Consider the following 21040-nt stretch of genomic DNA (forward strand, 5'->3'; position numbering starts at 1 on the left):
TGTTTGCTTGTCGCAAATCCAGAATGGGCCTGAAATCGTTCTTGTCTTTCTTGCGAATCAGAAAGAACCGGGAGTACAGACCTCTTACCCTTTGAGACAGAGGTACGTCTTCTATCGCCCTTTTCCTTAACAGGATATCGGCCTTCGCCCGGAGCTCGCGCAGCTAAGACCGCGAGCTGACCGGAGGAATTGTTGGAGGTGGGCTGGTGAACCGAAGACTGTATTCATTGCAAACAATATTCAGCATCCACTTGTCCTGAGTAATTTTTCTCCACTCTGCCAGAAAAAATTGAACGGTTCCCCCCACCGGAGCGGGTAACGGATGTAGGGGAAGTAACCGCTCAGGGTCGAGACCCAGCGGGGCCTTTGTTCGCTGCTGCGGACTGCTGGCCGCCTCTGCCCTTCTGGCGCTTCTGGAAGGGCCTTCGGAACTGCTGCTGCTGTTGTTGCTGCTGTCCTGAAGACTGCCCACGCTCTCTGCCCTGCGCCCCAAACAGTCTCTGGAATGGGCGGTAGGTCTTCTTCTCCTTGGGCTTCTCCAAACCGACAGCCGTCAGGGTCTCGGCCTCCGCCTTCATGCAGGCCATCTCGTCATCCGCATGCTTGCCAAACAGGGTTTCCCCCAAGAAAGGCAGATTGGCCACCCGCTGTTGAGCCTCTGGCTTGAGCGATGTAAGGCGAAGCCAAGCGTGGCGTTGCTGGTTGACACCATGATAGTACCCATGTGCCGCCAGAAGAGAGACATCAGCCGCCGCGCTGATGAGTTGGTTGGACACCAGCATCCCCTCCTTCAGAATCTCCTGAAAATCCTTTTTCTTCTCTAGAGGAAGGAGCTCAGCGAATTGCTGGAGGGACTCCCATAGGGCACGATCGTATCGCCCAGCAAAGCCGTGGCACTAGCCGCCTTCATCGCAGTTGATGCCGTCCCACAGACCTTTCTGCCTGCCGAGTTCATCCAGCGGCTCTCCTTATCAGGAGGTACTGTAGATGACGGAGTGGTGGCATGCTGTTTCCTAGCCGCCGTCACTATGACAGAGTCCGGTGTCGGATCCATCCGCAGGAAAGCCGGGTCAGAATCCGGGGCCCGGTACTTCTTAAGGAGCCTGGAGGGAGCAGCCTTTGTTACCGCAGGAGTGAGAAACAACTCCTCGGCGGGCTCCACCAATCCTGGTACTAGAGGCAGCAATGGCCGAGACAGGTGCTTCTTGTGGAGCGTCTCGAAGATCACGGACGTCGTGGGCGTAGGCACCGTCACCGTGATGCCCAACTTAGCTGCACCCCTCAGCAGAACGTCTTGGAATGTGACGTTGTCGTCTACGGGCGACACCCTCGTCCCAGGGGATTCCGACAAAGTCGGTGAGTAGTCCCTGGTCCCAGAAGAGTCCGTGTGGGACCGTGATTTGCGCCTCCTGTGGCGTCGCCTTGATCTCGTTGACTACCTGTGACGACTCCGCGATCTCCCCCTCTGACAGGAGCGAGAGCGCGATGTCCTTGGCTTCGGACGCTCCACAGGCCTCACAGGAGTTTTCGACCTTGGCCTGGCTGGGGGCCCCGGCTGAGGGGTCCCCTTAGGTGGAGTCTGGTACCCTGGCAGCGAAGCTGTCCTCGGAGGAACCGGAGGCGGTCCGCTAGGTGGAAGCTGAGGAAGAGGCTGAGGCTGAGGTTGAGGCTGAGGTTGAGGCTGAGGATGAGGCTGAGGATGAGGCTGAGGATGAGGCTGAGGATGAGGCTGAGGCAGAGAATGAGGTGGAAGCGGAGGGGGGGGTGGGGGGGAGGGAGAGTCCGTGGGGGAGGGTCCTTGGGCAAGGGAGAAGGAGGTGGGGTCGACCTCGGCTTAGGAGGTGTATACACCTCCGAGTACATTGAGCCTGGTGACTTTCCCTTCGTCCTAGGCGATGGAGAGTCCCCTATCGGCACCTGACGCTGGCTAGAATGACTCCTGGCGCCAGAACTCCTTCTGCGCCTCTTTGGTGTAGAAGAACGTCGCCACGACGGCGACCGTCGGTCCCTTGACGGCGAGCGCCTCCTTCTCGACGGCGAGCGCCTTCGCCTCGACGGTGACCGTCTGTGCCTCGACGACGAGCGTCTCCTAGACGCTGAACGCCGGCGAGACTTCGACGTCATCCTCGACGTCAAGGATCCCCTTGACGACGACCATCTCCTCTTCGCCGACGGCGAACGGCGGTGTCGCCTCGACGGCGAGCACTGACGCCGGGCCACCTCTCAACGTCGATCACTCGTCACCGGAGATCTCGACGGCGGTCTATTCAGTTCCCTCGACGCTGAGCGCCGACACCGCTTCGACCCAGAGCCCTGGGGAGACGGGGAACAGACTGCAGTCATCCCTCTCGACGCCACCGTCGGTGAAATCGACACCGACGGAGAATAGGGACGCTTGCTGGTCTTCCTGCCTCTGGGAAGCCCCACCAGAGGCCTCAGCATGGGCAGAGGAAGTCTGCCCAGACCCACCTTGTGCCTTCAGTCTTCTATCTTCCAGGCCTTGGAACCTGATCTTTATCCTATATCTCAGGGTCCTGCTGGAGAAGCCCTGGCAAATGTCACACTCCTCTGGGACATGAGATGAGGGAAGGCAGATGATGCACTCCTCGTGTGGGTCCGACTTGGCCTTCTTCCTCGAACACTCTGGGCATTTGTCAAACAAAGCAGGCATTTTGACAAATAAAAGGGTGTTCAGAAACACACACAAGGAAGAGAGCACCAAGTACTTCAAATTAAAACACTCAAACACTTGAAAAAAGTGAAAACATCACCAAATAAACCCTTAGAAAGGGAGAGCTCAATGCTCCAGGGTACTGCTAGCAAGAAAAAAGAACTGAAAGTAAAAAGGACCTGCAGTGCATTCTGGGATACTGTGAGACTTCTGGAAAGTTCTCTTAAAGGCTCAGTATCCTGTTCGGAGTCACATAATGGCAGCCTATGGGGCTTGTCTGTCCACTTCTTCCTATCTATCATTCCAGAGGGTTTTGCTGTTAAAGGCAAGGTTTTTCTCTGTGGAGAAACCTGGACAGGCTGTGCTGTTTGTGGATTTTGGTGGAATTTCTAGTTGAAGTACTGGACAGTGTAGCCTGTGGATATAGGCTGCATTATTTTTCTTTAAATTCTCTCTTAAGTGTCTGCAATTCTGCATGTTTTGACAACTTAAGAAATTATTTTTGATTGCTCCGGGGTCCACGCACATGGGCGGGACTATTCACTAGATTATGACTATACACAGAGATCCCCTACTACAGAAGCATTCTGCACACAATTCTGATGACACAAAAAGACCTACAAAGATCAACAGATGGGACAAGAAGTCTTTTGTGAGTTCAAATCTGGATGATGCCTTTAAATAGCAGTTCAACCTCCAGATCAGTTTACTTTCACTGCTCTGCAGTGGTCAAACTAGCTTCCATTAAGTTGCTTACTTGCTTTCTTAGACTATTTTGAAACAAATCTAAACAGGTCAGAAAGTAATCCATCCTAATGCGATCATCAAAGGTTGGTAAAAGGTTTTACGCCTGATACACAAATTAGTTACCTGGAAGAGAAGGCTTTGCTGTCCATGTTCTGGATCTTTCTGTTTTGTGACTGGAAGAGAGAAATCAACGTTTATTTTGAGGCTTTTGTAAATCCGTTTCTGTAAAGCACGAACGACTCACCCTTACGAGTCTCAAGGCGCTGGGGGCCGTCGTGTAAATTAAGTGAGCTATTGGCCAGAGTCACATGGTGCTGAGCTGCGCTGCCGCCGGAGCTAGGGATTGAACCATGAACCCTGTGCTCCAAAGTCAGCTACCCTGGCCGCTGCACCACACCTCACCTTTTCAACAGCTGAATTTACTCACCCTAAATTAAAAGCACTTACTGACCCTTAAAACGAGTCTTAAGCCACCCTTAAGAACGAGTTCCTAAGATGGACAGCAAAAGTGAGGAACATTTTTAAAATAACCAACCAGCTACTACAGAGAAAGAACTTAAGTGACACCAAGGGGTTTGTTGTCAAAGAACTGCCACAAAAGGATACGAGTAACCACTCGATTTGCTTCACAATGTCGTAATGTCTTAGGGAGGAGGCTTCACCTTGGATGATGGAATTGGACGCAACCTTTCCAACACAGGGCATCAATCATTTACAGGAATCCAATCGAGGCACATGCCAGAGTTTTGAGGGCCTCGCTGCAGAAAGACGACATCTCTTTAACCGATCTTTCTAGGCCAGTCCCCAACGAGGACATGGTTTTTAAAAACACTAGTGGCAACACCCCCTCGGGCATCTCATTGTTACTGGAGATAATAGGTATAGATTTATGATTTTCACTACACAGCTTGTTAGCAGTGCAGTGAAAGAGAAAAACTGTGAAACCAACATGCAGACACAAAGTATATTAAATGGGAGGACCGAGGACTTTTTGGCCTTCCACTACAAAAGTTAGTTACCAGTTGATCGGAGAAGAGCTGCACAATTATTTTCAAGCTAGAAAGGATAACAATAATGAATGCACTATAATTATTAGGGTGGCACCACAATGCAACAAAACAAACACATATTAACAGTGCTCTTGGAACTCAGAAGCTACCAAATGGCTGTTTTTTTCATCTCTTATGTGCCTTTTTCTACCTGAGGTTTCAGCTCTCACTAAATGTACAGAAGTGCTGATCACATCATGAACAGGTGAAAGCAGAAACATTTTCCTGTAATGCTGCAGATGTTACACTAGGATTGTGGTCCACTAACTAAGAGACGGTGGCTATAGCTTCAGACATCACCTTTGTATCCTGGCCTTCCGATTTTAACAAACTTCTTCACTTCCACCTTAACCTTTTCTGGGGCGGGCTGTGCAGGTGCCTCCTTTGCTTCTTTCGCTGCTCTCCTTGCTCTGAAAAGATTCAAATATGGATTGTTTGGTCTTCTGCATGATAGACATGTTCTCGGCAGTACAAAAGACGGGGCTTACGACTTGCCACCGTGAGACTTTAGTAACATCGAGGTGGGTGTGGGCAGATGTCCAAAATGAATTCCCGAATGAAATAAAACACAAAATGTATTCAGAAGTTGTCAGACAAGGTGTCTGTCCATCTTAGGAGCATACACTTGAGAGGATCTCAATTTAAAACTACTCCTAAGAGAGATGCAAATAGTGCTCATGAGGACAACAATTCTTATGCACACAAAAAAGTAACTGTCATAGGAGGAATATCACTGGGGCAGCACTTGTCGTTTCATTGCTAATAAGGCTGGGCAACTTTTATAAGTGGAGTGCGGGCTTGATTGGGGTGACTAAAAAAACATCGACCTCAGTACAACACAAATTGATGACCATCGCTAAAAAAATTATGTGCACAGCAACTTAACCAAAAAAATGAAACAATTCTTGACTATTCTGCTCGGTACAACATATATATTTAATATGGAAACTGATATAAGATCTAAAACTTACAAGTTTGTTTGATGTTTTTTCCCTTGAGTGTGGGCCAGGTAGCTGCCCTGAAAGAAAGCAATGACAGAATAGAGTAATTATTTATATTAAGAGAAAGCATCAAGTATTGTTTAAAAGGCACACAATGTTGTTGTTCCAGAAAAGATAAAGTGTATGCACACGCTAACCGCCTACTCCTTATCATGGGAACATACCATGCAGCTAGGAACATACCAAGAAGCGGGTGAAGGCAGGGAAGTGGAAAAAAGACCAGAGGCAAGAAACCAAGGGACCTTCTTCATAAAAATAATGTTGCCATCTACCATAAATGGTAAAAGAAAAAGAAATAGGACAGCATGGTGAGTTCAGAAAGAACAGCAACGAATGGTAACCTGGGGAGAGACCTCAGAGGCTAAATGGCATCAAATCTCTGTCAAGGCCCACCTCAGTCTTAGAAGGGACCGCCTTTAAACACATATCACCACCTCAGCCACTCTTTCATTTCCAGAAGAGAAGAGCATGGAAGGGCAGCAGCCAAGGGGAGGGAAAAACGAAGGTAAAAATAGATATGGGGAGTTGTGGGATACACTGTGAGAAGAAACACGTGGAAAAAGACCACCACCACCAGTGTTTCACCAAGGTGACATCCCAGACGAGATTGGAAGATTGCTGCTGGTCAAAGATTAGATGGAGCTGCTACTGATGGGATGTTTTAGTGGGTGGGGTCTGCATACTCAGACCGATAAAACTTTGGCCTTATAAGCACCAAAATCTCACAAAGAAATAGGCATGTATTTTAAAACCCAAAATGCAATTAACATTCAAATGATTTGATATTTTTAAGAGCAAAATTGACTTTTGCAGACGAAATAGTCGAACACAGCTTTTTTTTTTTTAAATAAGGAGTTTTAGAAGCTTCAGATTAATTAAAATGTGTCAGAATTTGAAACAAACGATAAAAGGAAAGGAAATATTCGGGTGCAGGCTCACTTTTGCCTTAAAACAAGTTCAACCCACCCCCTGCCTAACATGTCCTTTCTTAAATGTCGGCCTGTCCTCAATCACAGATAAACAGAGGAGCTCTCTGTAATACTGGCCATAATTAAATGTTCAGCTGAGCAAGAGCAGCAATGAGATTAACATTTGGTTCCGTTACACCCGAATGCAATAACTATGCTGCCACGGGGTTATGGCATATGGGAATATTTAATAACCTCTCAGTCTGAATTCGCTTTTTGCAAGGAACAAGAAGAGGCCGAGCAGCACTGCCTTTATTACGGACTAACTCAACCTGGGAGGTTCCTCACGTGGAGCACAGCAACTTATTTTCACTCAGCAAAAAAATATTACAGCCACATCTCCGAAAATAAATCTTTCAATGGCAATAATGTGTGTGTCTTTGTATGAACATAAATTGGAAAAGGATTATCCGCTCTGCCTTATTTCATTAAAATATAAAACACAATCAACTATTTAAAAAAAGAATCACATGTTCACAATTCATTCCCTGAAACACATACAAGTGCCTTGAGAAACATTCACTAGAACTTTATTTAGCAAAGGCCTTGTGTCCCAGGATGAGCTATACAGAATTAGGACTTACCTCATTATTGTGAAGCGTTAAACACAGCTTGCATTCGTAGGAGCCCAAATGATTTTTCATAAAATAGGGATCCTGAGGAGGAAGAAAGGTATGTTATTAGAGAGTTATTGTGCAGAGGTGTGGCTCACTGGTTAGAGGCGGCAGACTTGTAAGCAGAGAACGGCCCGGGACCAGGGTTCAATTCCCGACGCGGCAGGGTCTTGGACCAGGGTCAACGGACTCGATAATTCTCGCCTCAGTGCCTACTCTAACCAGGGAACACACTCGGTAACTCTGGGCATTAAGCTTGCCTCATCTCTACAACGGCCCCCCACAGACGCCGGAGATGCCTGGTTTCACCCTGGAGATACCCAGAAAGGGAGCATCTCACAGCGAAAACCAGGACGGGTTCCCCAGCGGTCTACAGCGCCAGGACACTCGGGTAGAGTAACAGTGCGCTTTACAAGTATCCCACATTTACATTTATTAGGCGGTTTAACAAATGGTGATAATGGCAAAGGATGTAAACAAATATCTTGTGGAAAAAAGCTTCCAGTAAATGTTGGTATGAGGAACATTATTTGCATAGATTTTCAGTATTGTTGTGCCACACTTAAGCCTGACAATGCACCAACTTGACAACATCTCTTCACTAAAACGAGCACCACATATCAAGTTATAACAATCACTGGCAAAGTCAGTAGGTCTCACCTATGCAAGAGTTACTGGCTTTGCTAATGTTTCAGCCTTGTTGTACACCGGCGTGGCTGTTGTTCAGGATGGCTAAAAGTTAGTGGTGTAAAGAAGAGTGGCATGGAGAGAAGTGTCAAAGTGGAGAAGATTTGAGTGGCGTAAAGTGTGTTAGGATAGAGCGGAGTTGAGTGTTATGACGTAGCGTGGAGTGGTGTAGAGTGTAGGGTGAACAGTGTTGTGGAGTGAACGGAGTAGAGTACCGTAGAGTGGGAGGGCACAGACTTGAGAGGAGTAGAGTGTTGAGGAGAGGTATGGAGTTTCGTGGAGTGGTGTAGAGCAGAGGGTGTTGCATAGAGTGCTGTAGGGTGGAGTAGTGTAGAGCGGTGTAGACGGTCAGAGTGTGGTAGTGTAGGAAAGAGAAATGGCATAGTGTGGAGTAGAGTGTTGTCAAGTGGCATATACTGGAGTGGCATTAGGTGTCAGATTGGAGTGGCATAGAGTGGAGTAATGTAAGAAAGTGAAATGACATAGCGTGGAGTAGTGTGTTGTCAAGTGGCGTATACTGGAGTGGAACAGAGTGCCAGAGTGGAGTGGCATAGAGTGGAGTAATGTGTCATAAAGGGTGTTACATAGAGCATCATACAGTAGCATAGTGTTGTACAGTGTCAGAGTAAAGTTTAATGAGTAAAGTTTAATGGAGTAGAGCATTACAGAACCGAATATCGTAGAGTGGAGTGTTATAGAGTGGCCTAGAGTAGAGTGGTGCTAAGTAGATTGGTGTAGCGTGCTGTGTTTTTGAGTAAAGTGGTGTAGTGTGCATCGTCTTAGAGTGCAAGAGACGCAGAGTAGTGTGGCATAGAGTAGAGTGGTGCGAAGTAGAGTTGCATAGAGTGAAGTGACGTAGAGTGGAGCAGAGAGCAATGGCATAGGCAGTGGCGCAGAATAGAAAAGAGTAGCGTAGAGTGCAGTGACGTAGAGCACTATGGTGTAGATTAACCTAGCGTGCACTGGTGCAGAGTAGAGTGGTGCGGAGTTCAATAGCGGAGAGTGCAGTCTTGCAGAGCAGAGTGTCAGAGTGCAGTGGCATAGAGTGCATTGGTGGCGGGTAGAGTGGTGCCGAGTAGAGTGGTGCCGAGTAGAGTGGTGCCGAGTAGAGTGGTGCCGAGTAGAGTGGCATAGAGTGAAGGGACGCAAAATAGAGTGGTGCCGATTAGAAGAGAGTTGCTCAGAATGCAGTGACGTAGAGAACAATGGTGTAGAGTAGCATAGCATGCAGTGACGTAGTGTTACAGAATAGATTAAATTGGGGTAGAGTGCAGTGGTACATAGCAGTTGGCGGGAAGTGCATTGGCTTTGAGTAAAGTGATGGTGAGTGCATTGGCATAGAGTGTAGTGGTTTAAAGTAGCGTGGCATAGAACACAGCAGCGTAAAGTGGAGTAGAGAGGTGCAGCGTAGAGTGTAGTGACAGAGTGGAGAGGGGCAGGATAGAGTGGAGTGATGCAGGATAGAGTGGAGTAGTGCAGAATAGAGTGCAGTGGCAGTGCAGAGTGGCATAGAGTAGATTGTTTCAGAGAAGAGTGAAGTGGCGTAGGGTGCAGTAGAGTAGTGTCGTAGAGTGCGTTAGCCTAGTGTGCAGTGTTGCGGAGTAGAGTGGCATAGAGTGGAGTAGACTGGAGTAGTGTAGAGTGTCCTAGACTGGAGAGATGTAGAGTGCAGTGGCACATGGTAGAGTGCACTTGCATAAGTAAAGTCATGCAGAGTACCGTAGAGATGCGTAGAGGGAAGTGGCGAAGGCTGCAGTGGTGCACAGTAGATTAGAGGGGCGTACAGTGTAGTGGCGTATATTAGTGTTTTAAAGTACAGCGGTGTAGAGTAGAGTGGCATAGAGTAGAGTGGCATAGAGTAGAGTGGCATAGAGTAGAGTGGCATAGAGTAGAGTGGCATAGAGTAGAGTGGCATAGAGTAGAGTGGCAGAGAGTAGAGTGGCAGAGAGTAGAGTTCTGCGGCGTACAGTGCAATGGTGCAGAGGAGATTGCCGAAGAGTGCAGTGACAGAGTCTATTGGTTTTGTGTAAAGTGGTGCGGATAGCATTGGTGTTGAGTGCAGGGACTTTGAGTGCAGCGGAGTAGAATAAAGGCATGGAGTGGTGCAAGGTAGATTTCAGAGGCATAGAGTGGAACAGAACAGAATGGGATAGAGTGATGTAGAGTGCAGTGGCATAGAGTGCAGTGGTGCAAAATACTGTGGGGTACAGTGTAGCGCCTTACAGTGCATTGTTGTAGAGTGCAGAAGAGTGCAGTGGTGCAGAGTGCAGTCATGCAGGGAAGAGTGGCGTATAGTTCAGTGGCAGAGTGCAGTGTTGTGGGGTGGGATGGTGAAGGGTAGAGTGCAGTGGCGCAGAGTGTAGAATGGAGTACAGTGGCAGAGAGTAAAGTGGCATAGAATTCAGTGGCAGAAGTGCAGTGTTACAGTAGACTGTCGTACAAGAGAGCTTTGGTGTATAGTAGAGTGATGCAGAGTAGAGTGGCGTAGACAGCAGTGGTACAGAGTAGAACAGAGTGTCGCGTAGAGTGCAGTGACGTAGAGTACAATGGCATATAATGCAGTGGCGTAGAGTGTTATGGTGCAGAGCAGATTGGCATAGGAAGCCGTGGCCTAGGATGCATTGGTTTTGAGTAACGTGGTGTAGAGTGCAGTGGCGCAGACTAGAGTGCATTGGCACAGACTAGAGTGCAGTGACGCAGAGTAGTTTGTTTCAGAGTAGAGTGGAGTGATGCACAGTGAAATACAGTTGTGCAGAGTAGTGTGGCATAGAGGGTAGAGTAGATAGAGTGTCAAAGAGTGCAGTGTGCAGAGTAGAGGGGCGTGGTGTAAAGTGCAGAGGGGAAGTGCAGGGGTGCATAATAGAGTAGTGTGGGTTAAAGTGCATTGGCGTAGAGTAGAGAGGCATAGCAAAGACAGGCGTAGAGTGAATTTGTGTAGAGTGGTGCAGAGTAGAGTGCAGTGACACAGTGTGGAGTGGCATAGTAAGGAGTGGTGCAGTGGTGTGGTATGGAGTGGGGGTGGGGTAAAGTGAATTATGCATGGTGTGGTAGCATACTGCCACTATAGACAACACATCTTCGATTGAAATGACCATTACATTTGCACAGAAATACAGTTTTACTGATAAGAGTATACAGCGTATGAATGATTTGGTGGGAAGTGTCATCACCTACTGTATTGATTTGATCATATTAAAATATTTTGTTTCCACCACACTTCAAAATCACCCAAACATTTGCTTAATTTGTGCTTTCTTAATGCAGATATATTATGAAATATATGCAGAGTTAATTTACAGACATTTAAATGCTGTTGTGTGCCTGAAAAGAAAATAACATTGTACAGCCAGTAGCCAGCATGAGTGTCACATAAATCCTTCCACTTTGAAGTCAGAGAAAGAAAAGTAAATACCAAATGCCCTGGAAGATAGAGTCCGACATATGACCTCCGTCTCTGAATGCTCAGCAAACGAGAGAAGGTAAGAACAAGATTTAAAGGCCTGTTCACAGAAATATAGCCCTGGTGGAATACAGTAAAGAGGGTTTGGGCAATGGAAGGGACACATTCAAGCTGAACAGCCTAAAACAATTAGAGCCAGCAAATAGAAAGCAAGCAAATGTGAGTTACAAACCACAAAGCCAATGGTAAGCAATGGGCGGAACGCATTCCCAGGGAAGCTTTCCGAATGTCCCAAAGATGTCGTTAGCAAACCAGCCAGCGTAGGCTTCGGCCTAAAAAGTGCTCATACTCTTATCTCTTACACTAACGCCTTGTCAGGGATAGTAAGCGCTATATAAATGCAATACAGTACAATACAATATTTTTTTTAAGACTTTAGGTGCTGGCAAGATGAGCCTGTGCAGTGTCTTTTAGTACACCCCTACAATTCCCATCAGAAAATTGTGTTTACCTGTCCCTAAAAAAGAAAAACACATTTATCTAATTACCCTGTAAAACTGATACCTGCATGGTCCCAATATTCATAAATGGAATTCAAATGTAACAATAATTATATGATGGCTTTAGTTAAAGTCCTCAACAGAAAAACTCAACTAGCCCACAGAATGACACTGCAGCTCTCCCAGTCATGCATTCCATTACCCAAAACTTTCTAAATAAATTACTTTTGGAGCAAAGCACTAGCAGTTGCGCAATGTATGAAAACACTTCCCAAAGACTCCACTCAATAAACCACAAATATAACCGGCATAATAAATGAAGTAACCACCTATTTGGATAGGAAAGCATATGAAACCCTACTGTGCTTATGCTGCACACCATGCTTCAGCTCAACAACATGACTGGCCAACATCTTTCAACCTAAGGCACAAGAACCCAAACTATTCCACTTGGGCACTCTGAAAACACAAGCTCCAACAATCGTGCACTACAAATCACGAACCACTGGAAGCACTTTGGGCTTCATCTGGGTTATGAGGAACTAACCAATGCAGCCATACAATATAGAAAGGAGAATTAGCGGAAAAGTGGAAGAATTAGGTAACCGTGAGCATGGACTGATCAGGTTGTAGAGAATCTCTGTGTTAACAGAATAACTTGATTGCCGGAACTTTTTTTGCAGAATAGAAATGTCACTGGGTGAAGAGTAGAAGAGATGATCTGAAGCCACCAATAGATTATTTTAAACTCACCTTGTTTATGTCGATGGTCTCTAAAGCAAGCTGCCGGAGCCTCTCACGACGGTCCCTGTTGCTTTCGGAGGAAGAAGCAACACCTCCGCTCCCAGTCTTCCCCCCCGGCCGATGCTGGAAGTCCATGGTTATATTTTCTTAAACTTCAGCAGGGAAAAAACGGAAACCTAAAGATAAAGAGAATGAGGTAAGAGTTTCAAAAATTATGATTTGAAAATGTATAAATGCCTTATGTTACTAATTTGATCATATCATATGTTCGTCCATTAATACTGTGTCATTAATGCTGGGTCTTATTGACAGTTTGAATGAAAAAGAACTTTAAAGAAGTATACATTTGAAATCTTGAACGACATGTTGCATTAAGTACTACTTCCCTTTTCCCACCAAGGTGCAAGTGTAAGGTTCCAGCAAGGCTGGATCCAGAAATATGAAAAGCACAGTTTTTAACTCTAATTTGAATCAAACCCATTCCATCAATTCCATGAAATGCTTTATTAATATTTCCTGCTAACACACGAAAAGGCAATAGGGACGGCTTTTGTTTAGCAAATGCATGTAGAGGAACCCAAAATGCTGGCATACAGATCCACAAACTGTGAGTAATGGGAACTCTCAAGGGTGTAGATACGAGAGTAAGAAGCTTATACATTTTGGGTTTTAATTTACACTCTGGTACTTTCAGTTCTATTTATCACCTTTATAAGTCAGGACAAAAAAGATCACAATTGAAATGCAGCGAGATCTGTTTTCACAATGCCCAACATACATCCCGGTACCATGCACATACAGATCAACAAACATACATCAACAACCATGCAGAGCCGAGCACAGCACAAGGTAAAGGGAACAATTGTGCACAGGACGATTTTCGAGAGAATGGTAAAAGGTGGTTTTGCATTACGGTGGGTGATTTCCAGTGAAGGAAGGGTGCCTTGGAGATGCGCATCAGTGGCGCACTGGGGATCAACAGTGGGCGGGGTGAGTACATGCGCATCGTGGCAAGTGTGATCCCGTCAGCCAATTGCGGTGTTTTGTTTTCACACTGCAACATTTTGCTTGCTGGGATACACAGACAACTGTAAATGTAAAATCGGTCCAAGAATGCAAAGTTCTACAGTAACCCTTCTAGCTTTGTAAAGGAATCCAATCTACTTATCCCACATACTTCATCAACCAGCTGGACGGGCCAGCGTAGAGGCATGGCAAGTCAACTTCAACCTCCAAAATCACCTTGCCCTCCTCTGCAGCTTCACCCTTGCAAATTCGGACAGCATCCTATTACTTTCAACACTATTTTATTGCTTGAAGCAATAAACCATTTGCCTTCCCACTCACGTGCCCCCTGGGGCCTTACCACGGAGCACTCATTAGATCCATCACCCTTTTCTCCTACAATATGGACATCATACACTTGATGTACAACACTACCTTGCCACACATAGGTTCACCCTAAGTCAACTGGAATAAATATAAATATACATAAACACACACACACTACTCCCTCGCTACACATCCCACTTCACTCCTTCACGACAAGCTCTGTGCTCTTCACCCACTTTTACTATAGTTCTGAGGCCGTGCTCTTCTCCTCCACTCTTAGCAGATGTTTAATGCCCACTTCGCTCTCACCACAGGCTCCACCCCTTTGGTTCCAAAACCCTCCCTTAACTGCTGCTACTTTGAACACCACTCTTGCATCACAGAATACTAACTCTTCTTTAGTCACTTTGTGATTTACATTCATTAAAGGGTTGTAAACAAACTATTTCCTTAACCAGCCCGCTTTGCCTGGTGCCATCCAAGAGCCCTGCCCACACAACCCCAGTCGCATGTTGTAAAGACCAGCATGGTTTCAAAATGTAAAGGCTTAGGTGACTAGAGAGTGATTGCAAAATTATAAAAAAAACTTAGAATTATCAGAAAATATATATTTCAAACTTGCATTAAAGAATCAACACAAGCAAATACGATTTTAAGGATGCCAGAACATTAATCCCCTATAAACTGAGCAAGTAGAGCCAGGGCAGAATATTAGTGATCAGCAGGAATCGGCAGAGCATCACAGTCATTCAATCAATCAATCAATCAATCAATATTTGTAGAGCGCTGCTTATCACCAGTGAGGGTCGCCAGGCACAAGGTTGCTGGGCTCAGTCGAAAAGCCAGGTCTCGAGTCTCTTCCTGAACTTCACCAGCGAGGGTGATGTTCGGAGGTGGAGGCTGTTCCAGGACTTGGCGGTGAGGTAGGAAAGGGAAAGGCCTCCGCTATGGCTTCAGCAGATGTGCCGTGTCTGTGCAAGGGACATGGATCGCAGGTCTCTGGATAGTTGGTGGAAGTTCAGGCGGTGGTTCATGTGTGCTGGTCCTTGGTGGCTTTGTAGGCGTGCATCAATATCAAAGCTAGAGGGATACCTCTGCATCCGAAAACACTCAGATGTTTTAAGGCATGGGCAAAGTGGGCTCTGGCCCAGGGCCCTAGTCTTTCAGTGGGGCCCCATGATAGTGCTACCTTTGTTCTGCAGAGCCTTGTTGTGAAGACTCTGAATAATTCTTAAACTGATTGCTTCAAATACTGTTTTCCTTAAATGTATTTTTTATGCTGGTGATGTGAGAGTCTATATCACACATTTCTCAGAGAAACGTTGCGTGTATGTTTCATGCAACTTCCATACAAAAAGTTTCTTTTAGATCAAAACAGGACTTCTCCTAAATGTCACAGGGATGATTTGTAGTAATATTAGTGAACTTTCACAATATTGAAAACCACCTCACTATCCCTAAATATTAGCTGTAAACACATTTAGAATTTGGTCCAGTGTGCCTGTGCACTGTCAGTGACCTGGCCAAAGCGGGCATGAAAGAGCTGAAACTGGATGATAAATTGAAAACTGTTCTGAACAGGGGCTCCCAAAATAAGTCTGGCCCAGGGCCCCCAAAATTCTTAAAATTGTCCCTGAAAACACTAGATGAAAGAAGGCAGCCGTAACTCAATCAGGATGGGGGTTTATAAACAGCAGGAAGGCAGAAGTGGGACCTGGCTATTTACACAAAGGAGTACAATGGCTGGCCATGGAGGACAAAGATTAAGCTGAGCAACATTGGACAGTGCAAGTCTGCGAGTGGCAACAGCATAATGCTTGCATCAGTGAAGACAATGTCATGGGAGCCATAGAAGACACTGAGGTGGACCAGGGAGGGCCAGGCTAAATAGAGGTGGGGAGAAAAGACACTGAAGCAGCCTATTTGCAAACTGACCAGCAGGAAAGTTGGCTGGCTGGACACTGGCATAGAGACAGATGGAAAGGCTTGCAGCAGGATGAGAAAAGTTAAATAAGGAATGACCGAGTTGCAGGAACCTAGTATTGGGAAAGGGGCATACAGACACCGATTGAATGAAAAACTTTGGTGAAAGTGGAACAGCAGTATTAACAGCAGAAATAGCGGGAGGAAAAGGAGTCTCGAGAGATAGAAGGACACCCAAATCAGAGTGTCAAAAATAGAACTACAGGTCGGGACAGAGGGAAAGCAGGACTGCAACACAAAAGAAGAACTGGAGGTGCAGCTTGTGTCCCATAGCGGCAAGGTAGAAATGGGATGAGGCAGAATCAGCAAATCAGCTAGGTGGCTTAGTAGGTTAAGACTTACTACGAGTTCAGATCCTGGCAACACAGGTTCTGCTTTCCCTCCTTCTAAGGTTGGCAAATGGAGTAGTATTATTGGAGCAATAGTATGACCTGGTAGAGCTATAAATGAAAGATGTTCTATATAGACATAGTGCTGCAAACATTGGTTAGGCACTTATTTAAATGTCAAATTGGAGTAGTTCAGTTATGCTTTCTCAGAAACCCCTACTCAAATTCTTTCCGGAGACGTGCATACTAAAAGTGCTATATATGAAAATAAATTATTAGTGAGGGATAAACTGCAAATGTTGATGCCTGGCACAGGGGTACAAAATAAATTGGAAACTGTGGAGTGGTGTGGCTCACTGGTTAGAGGCAAGTGAAAAAATGCACGAGTGCACACCTCCCCTTCTTATTCGTTTACCACAATTTTACGAAAAGCTCTCTACCATGTGCGTGCGGTCGGAACTGTGAGCCGTCCCAACTCACAGAGGTTTACGAAACGAACGAAAATGGTGCGGTTCATACCGCACCCATCCTCCGCACTGCTGAGTTAAGGGATTGTCCCTTTCACTGAATCCGGTTCTGTCAAGTTTTTAGAATAATCGTCTTATACCATTCTTTACATTCATCTTTATCCAAATTTTAAACCTTGTATTTGAAACCACAACAGAGACTGCATCGTTCCACTTGAATGTTTTATTTTCCATTTTCAAATGCCACTGGCGTCATCTTAACTTTTCCAAGCAGCACGTGTTCACAAAGCATCCATGTCGAGCAGGTTCTTAACAATCCACCCAATGCATTTCGAACCGTAACTGGTTCTTCGTCAGGGTTTACTACAAAAATAAAAATGGAAAGGTAACCGAAATGCATTGGGTGGATTGTTAAGAACCTGCTCGACATGGATGCTTTGTGAACACGTGCTGCTTGTAAAAATTAAGATGACGCCAGGTGGCATTTGAAAATGGAAAATAAAACATTCAAGTGGAACGATGCAGTCTCTGTTGTGGTTTCAAATACAAGGTTTAAAATTTGGATAAAGATGAATGTAAAGAATGGTATAAGAGACGATTATTCTAAAAACTTGACAGAACCGGATTCAGTGAAAGGGACAATCCCTTAACTCAGCAGTGCGGAGGATGGGTGCGGTATGAACCGCACCATTTTCGTTCACTGGTTAGAGGCGGCACACCCGGAAGCAGAGGACGGCCCGGGACCAGGGTTCTATCCCCGACGCGGCAGGGTCATGGACCAGGGTCAGCGGACTCGATAATTCTCGCCTCGGTGCCTACTCTAACCAGGGATCACACTCGGCAACTCTGGGCATTAGCTTGCCTCATCTCCACAACGGCCCCCCACATACGCCTGGGATGTCTGGTTTCACCTTGGAGATACCCAGTAGGGACCATCTCACAGGGAAAGCCAGGACGGGTTCCCCAGCGGTCTACAGCACAGAGATACTCCTTCGGGAGTCGATTCTAGCGCTTTAGAAACCCACAATCAATCAATCAAGGGAAGAGCAGCATCAAGGTCACAGGCAGAAGTACCAGTAGGCGCAGGTCAGATAAGTGCTCAGAAGTCACTATGGGCGGTAAAAGGGATGTACAAGCTCTAAATAAAAGGATTGTGGCCAGAGGGAGGGCAGATAACTGGACCGGAGGACAAAGTGAAACATGAGAGCTTTTGTCTGTGATCCAGCGAGGCAAGGTAGGAAAGCGAAGATGCAAAATTGACATGATGGCCTACTGAGTTGAGGTGTATTGCGGATACCTTGTACCAGCATGATTGAAATCCTGGCCTTCTAGCATTCTGAGGTCATTAAATGGTTATTTACAGCACTTTGAAATCAAAGACAAGCTATATAAAAAAATAAGTTATTAATGATGGATGCCTTGAAAGAGTAGAGGTCAGGTGTAGGGCAGGGGCACAGAAAGTAGAGATCAAATTGGAAACCTCTGTGAAAGGGGAAAATTAGTATACGGGTCATGAGAGGCAGAAATACTAGAAGATGTAGGAAAAAGAAGCCTATCATGAGGGATACAGATAATCAAGCACATGAAATGGGAGAGGTATGGAAGATCAGATACCTCTCGGAACAGTGGGAGAGCTTGCGGCTGAACGTAGGTAACAAATGTACATTCCAAAGCTATTATTTTTGGCCTATGGAGCCAAAGTAACCAAATGAAGAGGCAAAACTGAAAACAGACAAGATGGCTTAATGCATTACGACTCTGTGTTGACAACTGGTGTGATCATAAGGTAAAATACCTGCAAGGCAGACTCTGCCCTCTGTGCTTCTGAGGCTGTGAACATATTTATGATTAAATCAGAGTATTGGTAAAGTCTGTTACTTATAGTGCATGAAAACAGCAAACGTAGTTTGAAGCACTATATAAAACAAGAAAAAAAATGGCGGCCGCAAACGTCCGAAAATTTCGGATTCGGCGGCGTGTTTTTGGCGTTCTGAGTGACTGATGACGTCACAGTCGAAAGAACGCAAAAAAACACGCCCCCGAATCCGAAAGAGACGGGGCTTGAAGGAGTGACGACCCTCTCCTCCAATGGCTGGCCTCCGTTTAGGAAGCCAGCCAATGGAGGAGAGAGGCGGGTTCAAGTCCCCATACTCCAAAACATTAAATCTCCTCCCGGAGACTGCGCAAGCGCAGCCTTCGGTCCTCGACCTAAAAAAAGTATTGACTAATAGGGGAGGACTGGAGGAGGGTTAGGATGCAGCACTGCAGAAAGTGAAAGAGGTGATAAAAAGTGAGTGAGTGCTGGAGGACGAGGCAGGCCTGGGCACAGGCAATGGAAGGATAGCAGGCAGAAACCGTGGACATCTACGAAGAGCACAAGCGGGCATCAGAGTATTGTGTGGCAAAAGGTCAACCTCACCTGCATGGCCGTCAGTGGTACAAAGCCTTGCTCATCTCCACCATACATTTACAAAACGCCTGTTCTTTTCAGTCTTCAGGCCAATATTATTTAGGGATGGGATGCAAAGGATATAAGGGTATTGGTTGGGGAAGTGTATTAATATGCAGGTATTAATTAATATTTTTAGTATTAATATTTAAGTTTTGAAAAAGATTTAACATTTTAATTTATACTACTTTTATTTAAATGTAAAACAAATTGAGATGGTATTTATTGTTTTTAGCAGTATTGGGTGGGGAAGTGAATTAATTATTTTTATTTAAACACAAATATATATTAAACAGCAAGATATTATTAATAAAAAAATTATACATCAAAATTACATTTTAACATATGAAAAGATACAAAATTAATACAAATGTGTAATATTTATATTATTTATTTGGACACAGTATAAAGTTATACAAAACATGTTTTTAAAAAACAGTTAATCATGACATTTTACATAAATATAAAACACTTTTTTCTAACATGTAACATTTTTAGGTCTCGCCTGTCAATGCGCATGCGCATTGAGCTTGCGAGACTATAGGGGCTTAAACAGAGTTTAACTAGACTGGCGATTTGATGAAGTGCATGTGCGCTTTTAGCTCAATGCGCAAGCGCAATGAGTTAAAATGCGCATGCACAGCATCAAATCGCCAGCCATCTGTTGCCCAGCTTGGTGCCGCCAGAAGCTCTTCCCGCTCCACCCCCTGCTGCATCAAAGGCTTTCACGGCCAGCCGGCCGTGCTTTCAGTTTCACGGCCGCCAGGCCGTGTCTCCTTTTCTGTTGCCCACCTTGTTAATTAGAAAGTGTCTCTTACTTTAGTGGAACCACATTTATTTTGTATTTATCAACTCGGTGAAGATTTTTGAACTTGCATCTATTCCAACAACAACGAAACTTGGATATTGGCATCAGTATACTAGAAGGCATTAAGGCAGCAGATAAGTCTTGAAAGCGGCTGTAGCGAAGCCATTATTAAATTTCAGTTTAAGTGCTCTCTCCCTGTTATGCAAATTAACAAAAGAATTATAGAGTATGAAGCTGCTGCCTGATCACAACACCGGCACTTCCTTTATTACACATTAAGCACTAGTGGGGGGGCTGTCACTGCGTGTTTGCAGCTATACACAATTAAAATTAGTAGCGTAGCTCCACTTTAGGTCATATTTATTTTTGGTGTGTATAAGAATACGTCCACAATCACAGGCTATTAAGCACAATCAGACATTAAAATCTAGTTTCCAAACTCGTTCATTGGCAGTTTTCCCCTTTAAACAACATCGCCTCCCCCATTTGAACACTTTATGTGCTCTGTGTTAGGAAGGCTAAAAAAAAAAACATGCTGTGCAAAGCTGATGCCTGCTGAGAGCCCAGGCAGGAAGCCGGGGTGCTTTTCAAGAATCCATCTAATGTTACGTATGTCACCCTTTCTTTTCAACAGAATTTGTTTGAACCCGTTTCCCACAGCTCCCACCAGGGCGCATAGTCTCTCGCTTTCTTTCTCTCTGTCTCTCCTACTCTCTTTCTCCCTCTGCCCCTCTCTCGCCCTCTCTCTCTCTCTCTCTCTCTTTCCCTTTCTATCTCTCTCTTTCTCTACCTCCTTCTCTCTCTATCTCTCCTCACACTTTCTGTCTCTCCCGCTCTCTTTCTCTCTGGCTCTCTCTCCCCCTCTCTGGCTCTCTCACTCTGGCTCTCTCACTCTCCCTCCCCACTCTCTCTCAGTCGTTCCCTTTCTCTCCCTCCCTCCCTCTCTCTCTTTATCTCTCCTCCCTCTCTTTCTGTCTCTCTCCTCTCTCTTTCTCTCTCTCCCACTCTCTCTTCCCCTTCCTTCTATTTCCCTCCCCCCTCTATACCTCTCCTCTTTCTTCCCCCTTTTTCTCTCTCTCTCTTTCTCTCTCATCTGTTGAACGTCCTTCCCCCACACACAACCCCTTAAACACATCCCCACACACACACACACACAACCCCACACACAGAAACCCCCCCACACAGACCCCCCACACACCCCTCCCACACACACACAACCCCACACACACACAACCCCACACACACTCACACAACCCCACACACACTCACACAACCCCACACACACACACAC

At 45.7% G+C, this 21040-nt stretch overlaps 1 protein-coding gene across 6 annotated transcripts in view; it reads right to left on the reverse strand.

Moving 5' to 3' along the window:
- The window catches only part of SF3A2 (splicing factor 3a subunit 2), a 101300-nt gene that overhangs the window by 9229 nt on the left and 71031 nt on the right, over nt 1-21040 (reverse strand). For all 6 annotated transcript variants that reach the window (XM_078670138.1, XM_078670137.1, XM_078670136.1 and 3 more), the window contains 5 exons: nt 12391-12557; nt 7021-7092; nt 5439-5485; nt 4768-4877; nt 3542-3591 (listed from right to left, as the gene is read on the reverse strand). In XM_078670138.1, coding sequence (XP_078526264.1) covers nt 3542-3591; nt 4768-4877; nt 5439-5485; nt 7021-7092; nt 12391-12516 — 405 coding nt within the window. In that variant the 5' untranslated portion in view covers nt 12517-12557. The remainder of the gene's footprint in view (nt 1-3541; nt 3592-4767; nt 4878-5438; nt 5486-7020; nt 7093-12390; nt 12558-21040) is intronic.

Source organism: Lissotriton helveticus, chromosome 12 (assembly GCF_964261635.1).
Source record: "Lissotriton helveticus chromosome 12, aLisHel1.1, whole genome shotgun sequence".
Classification (NCBI taxonomy): Eukaryota; Metazoa; Chordata; class Amphibia; order Caudata; family Salamandridae; genus Lissotriton; species Lissotriton helveticus.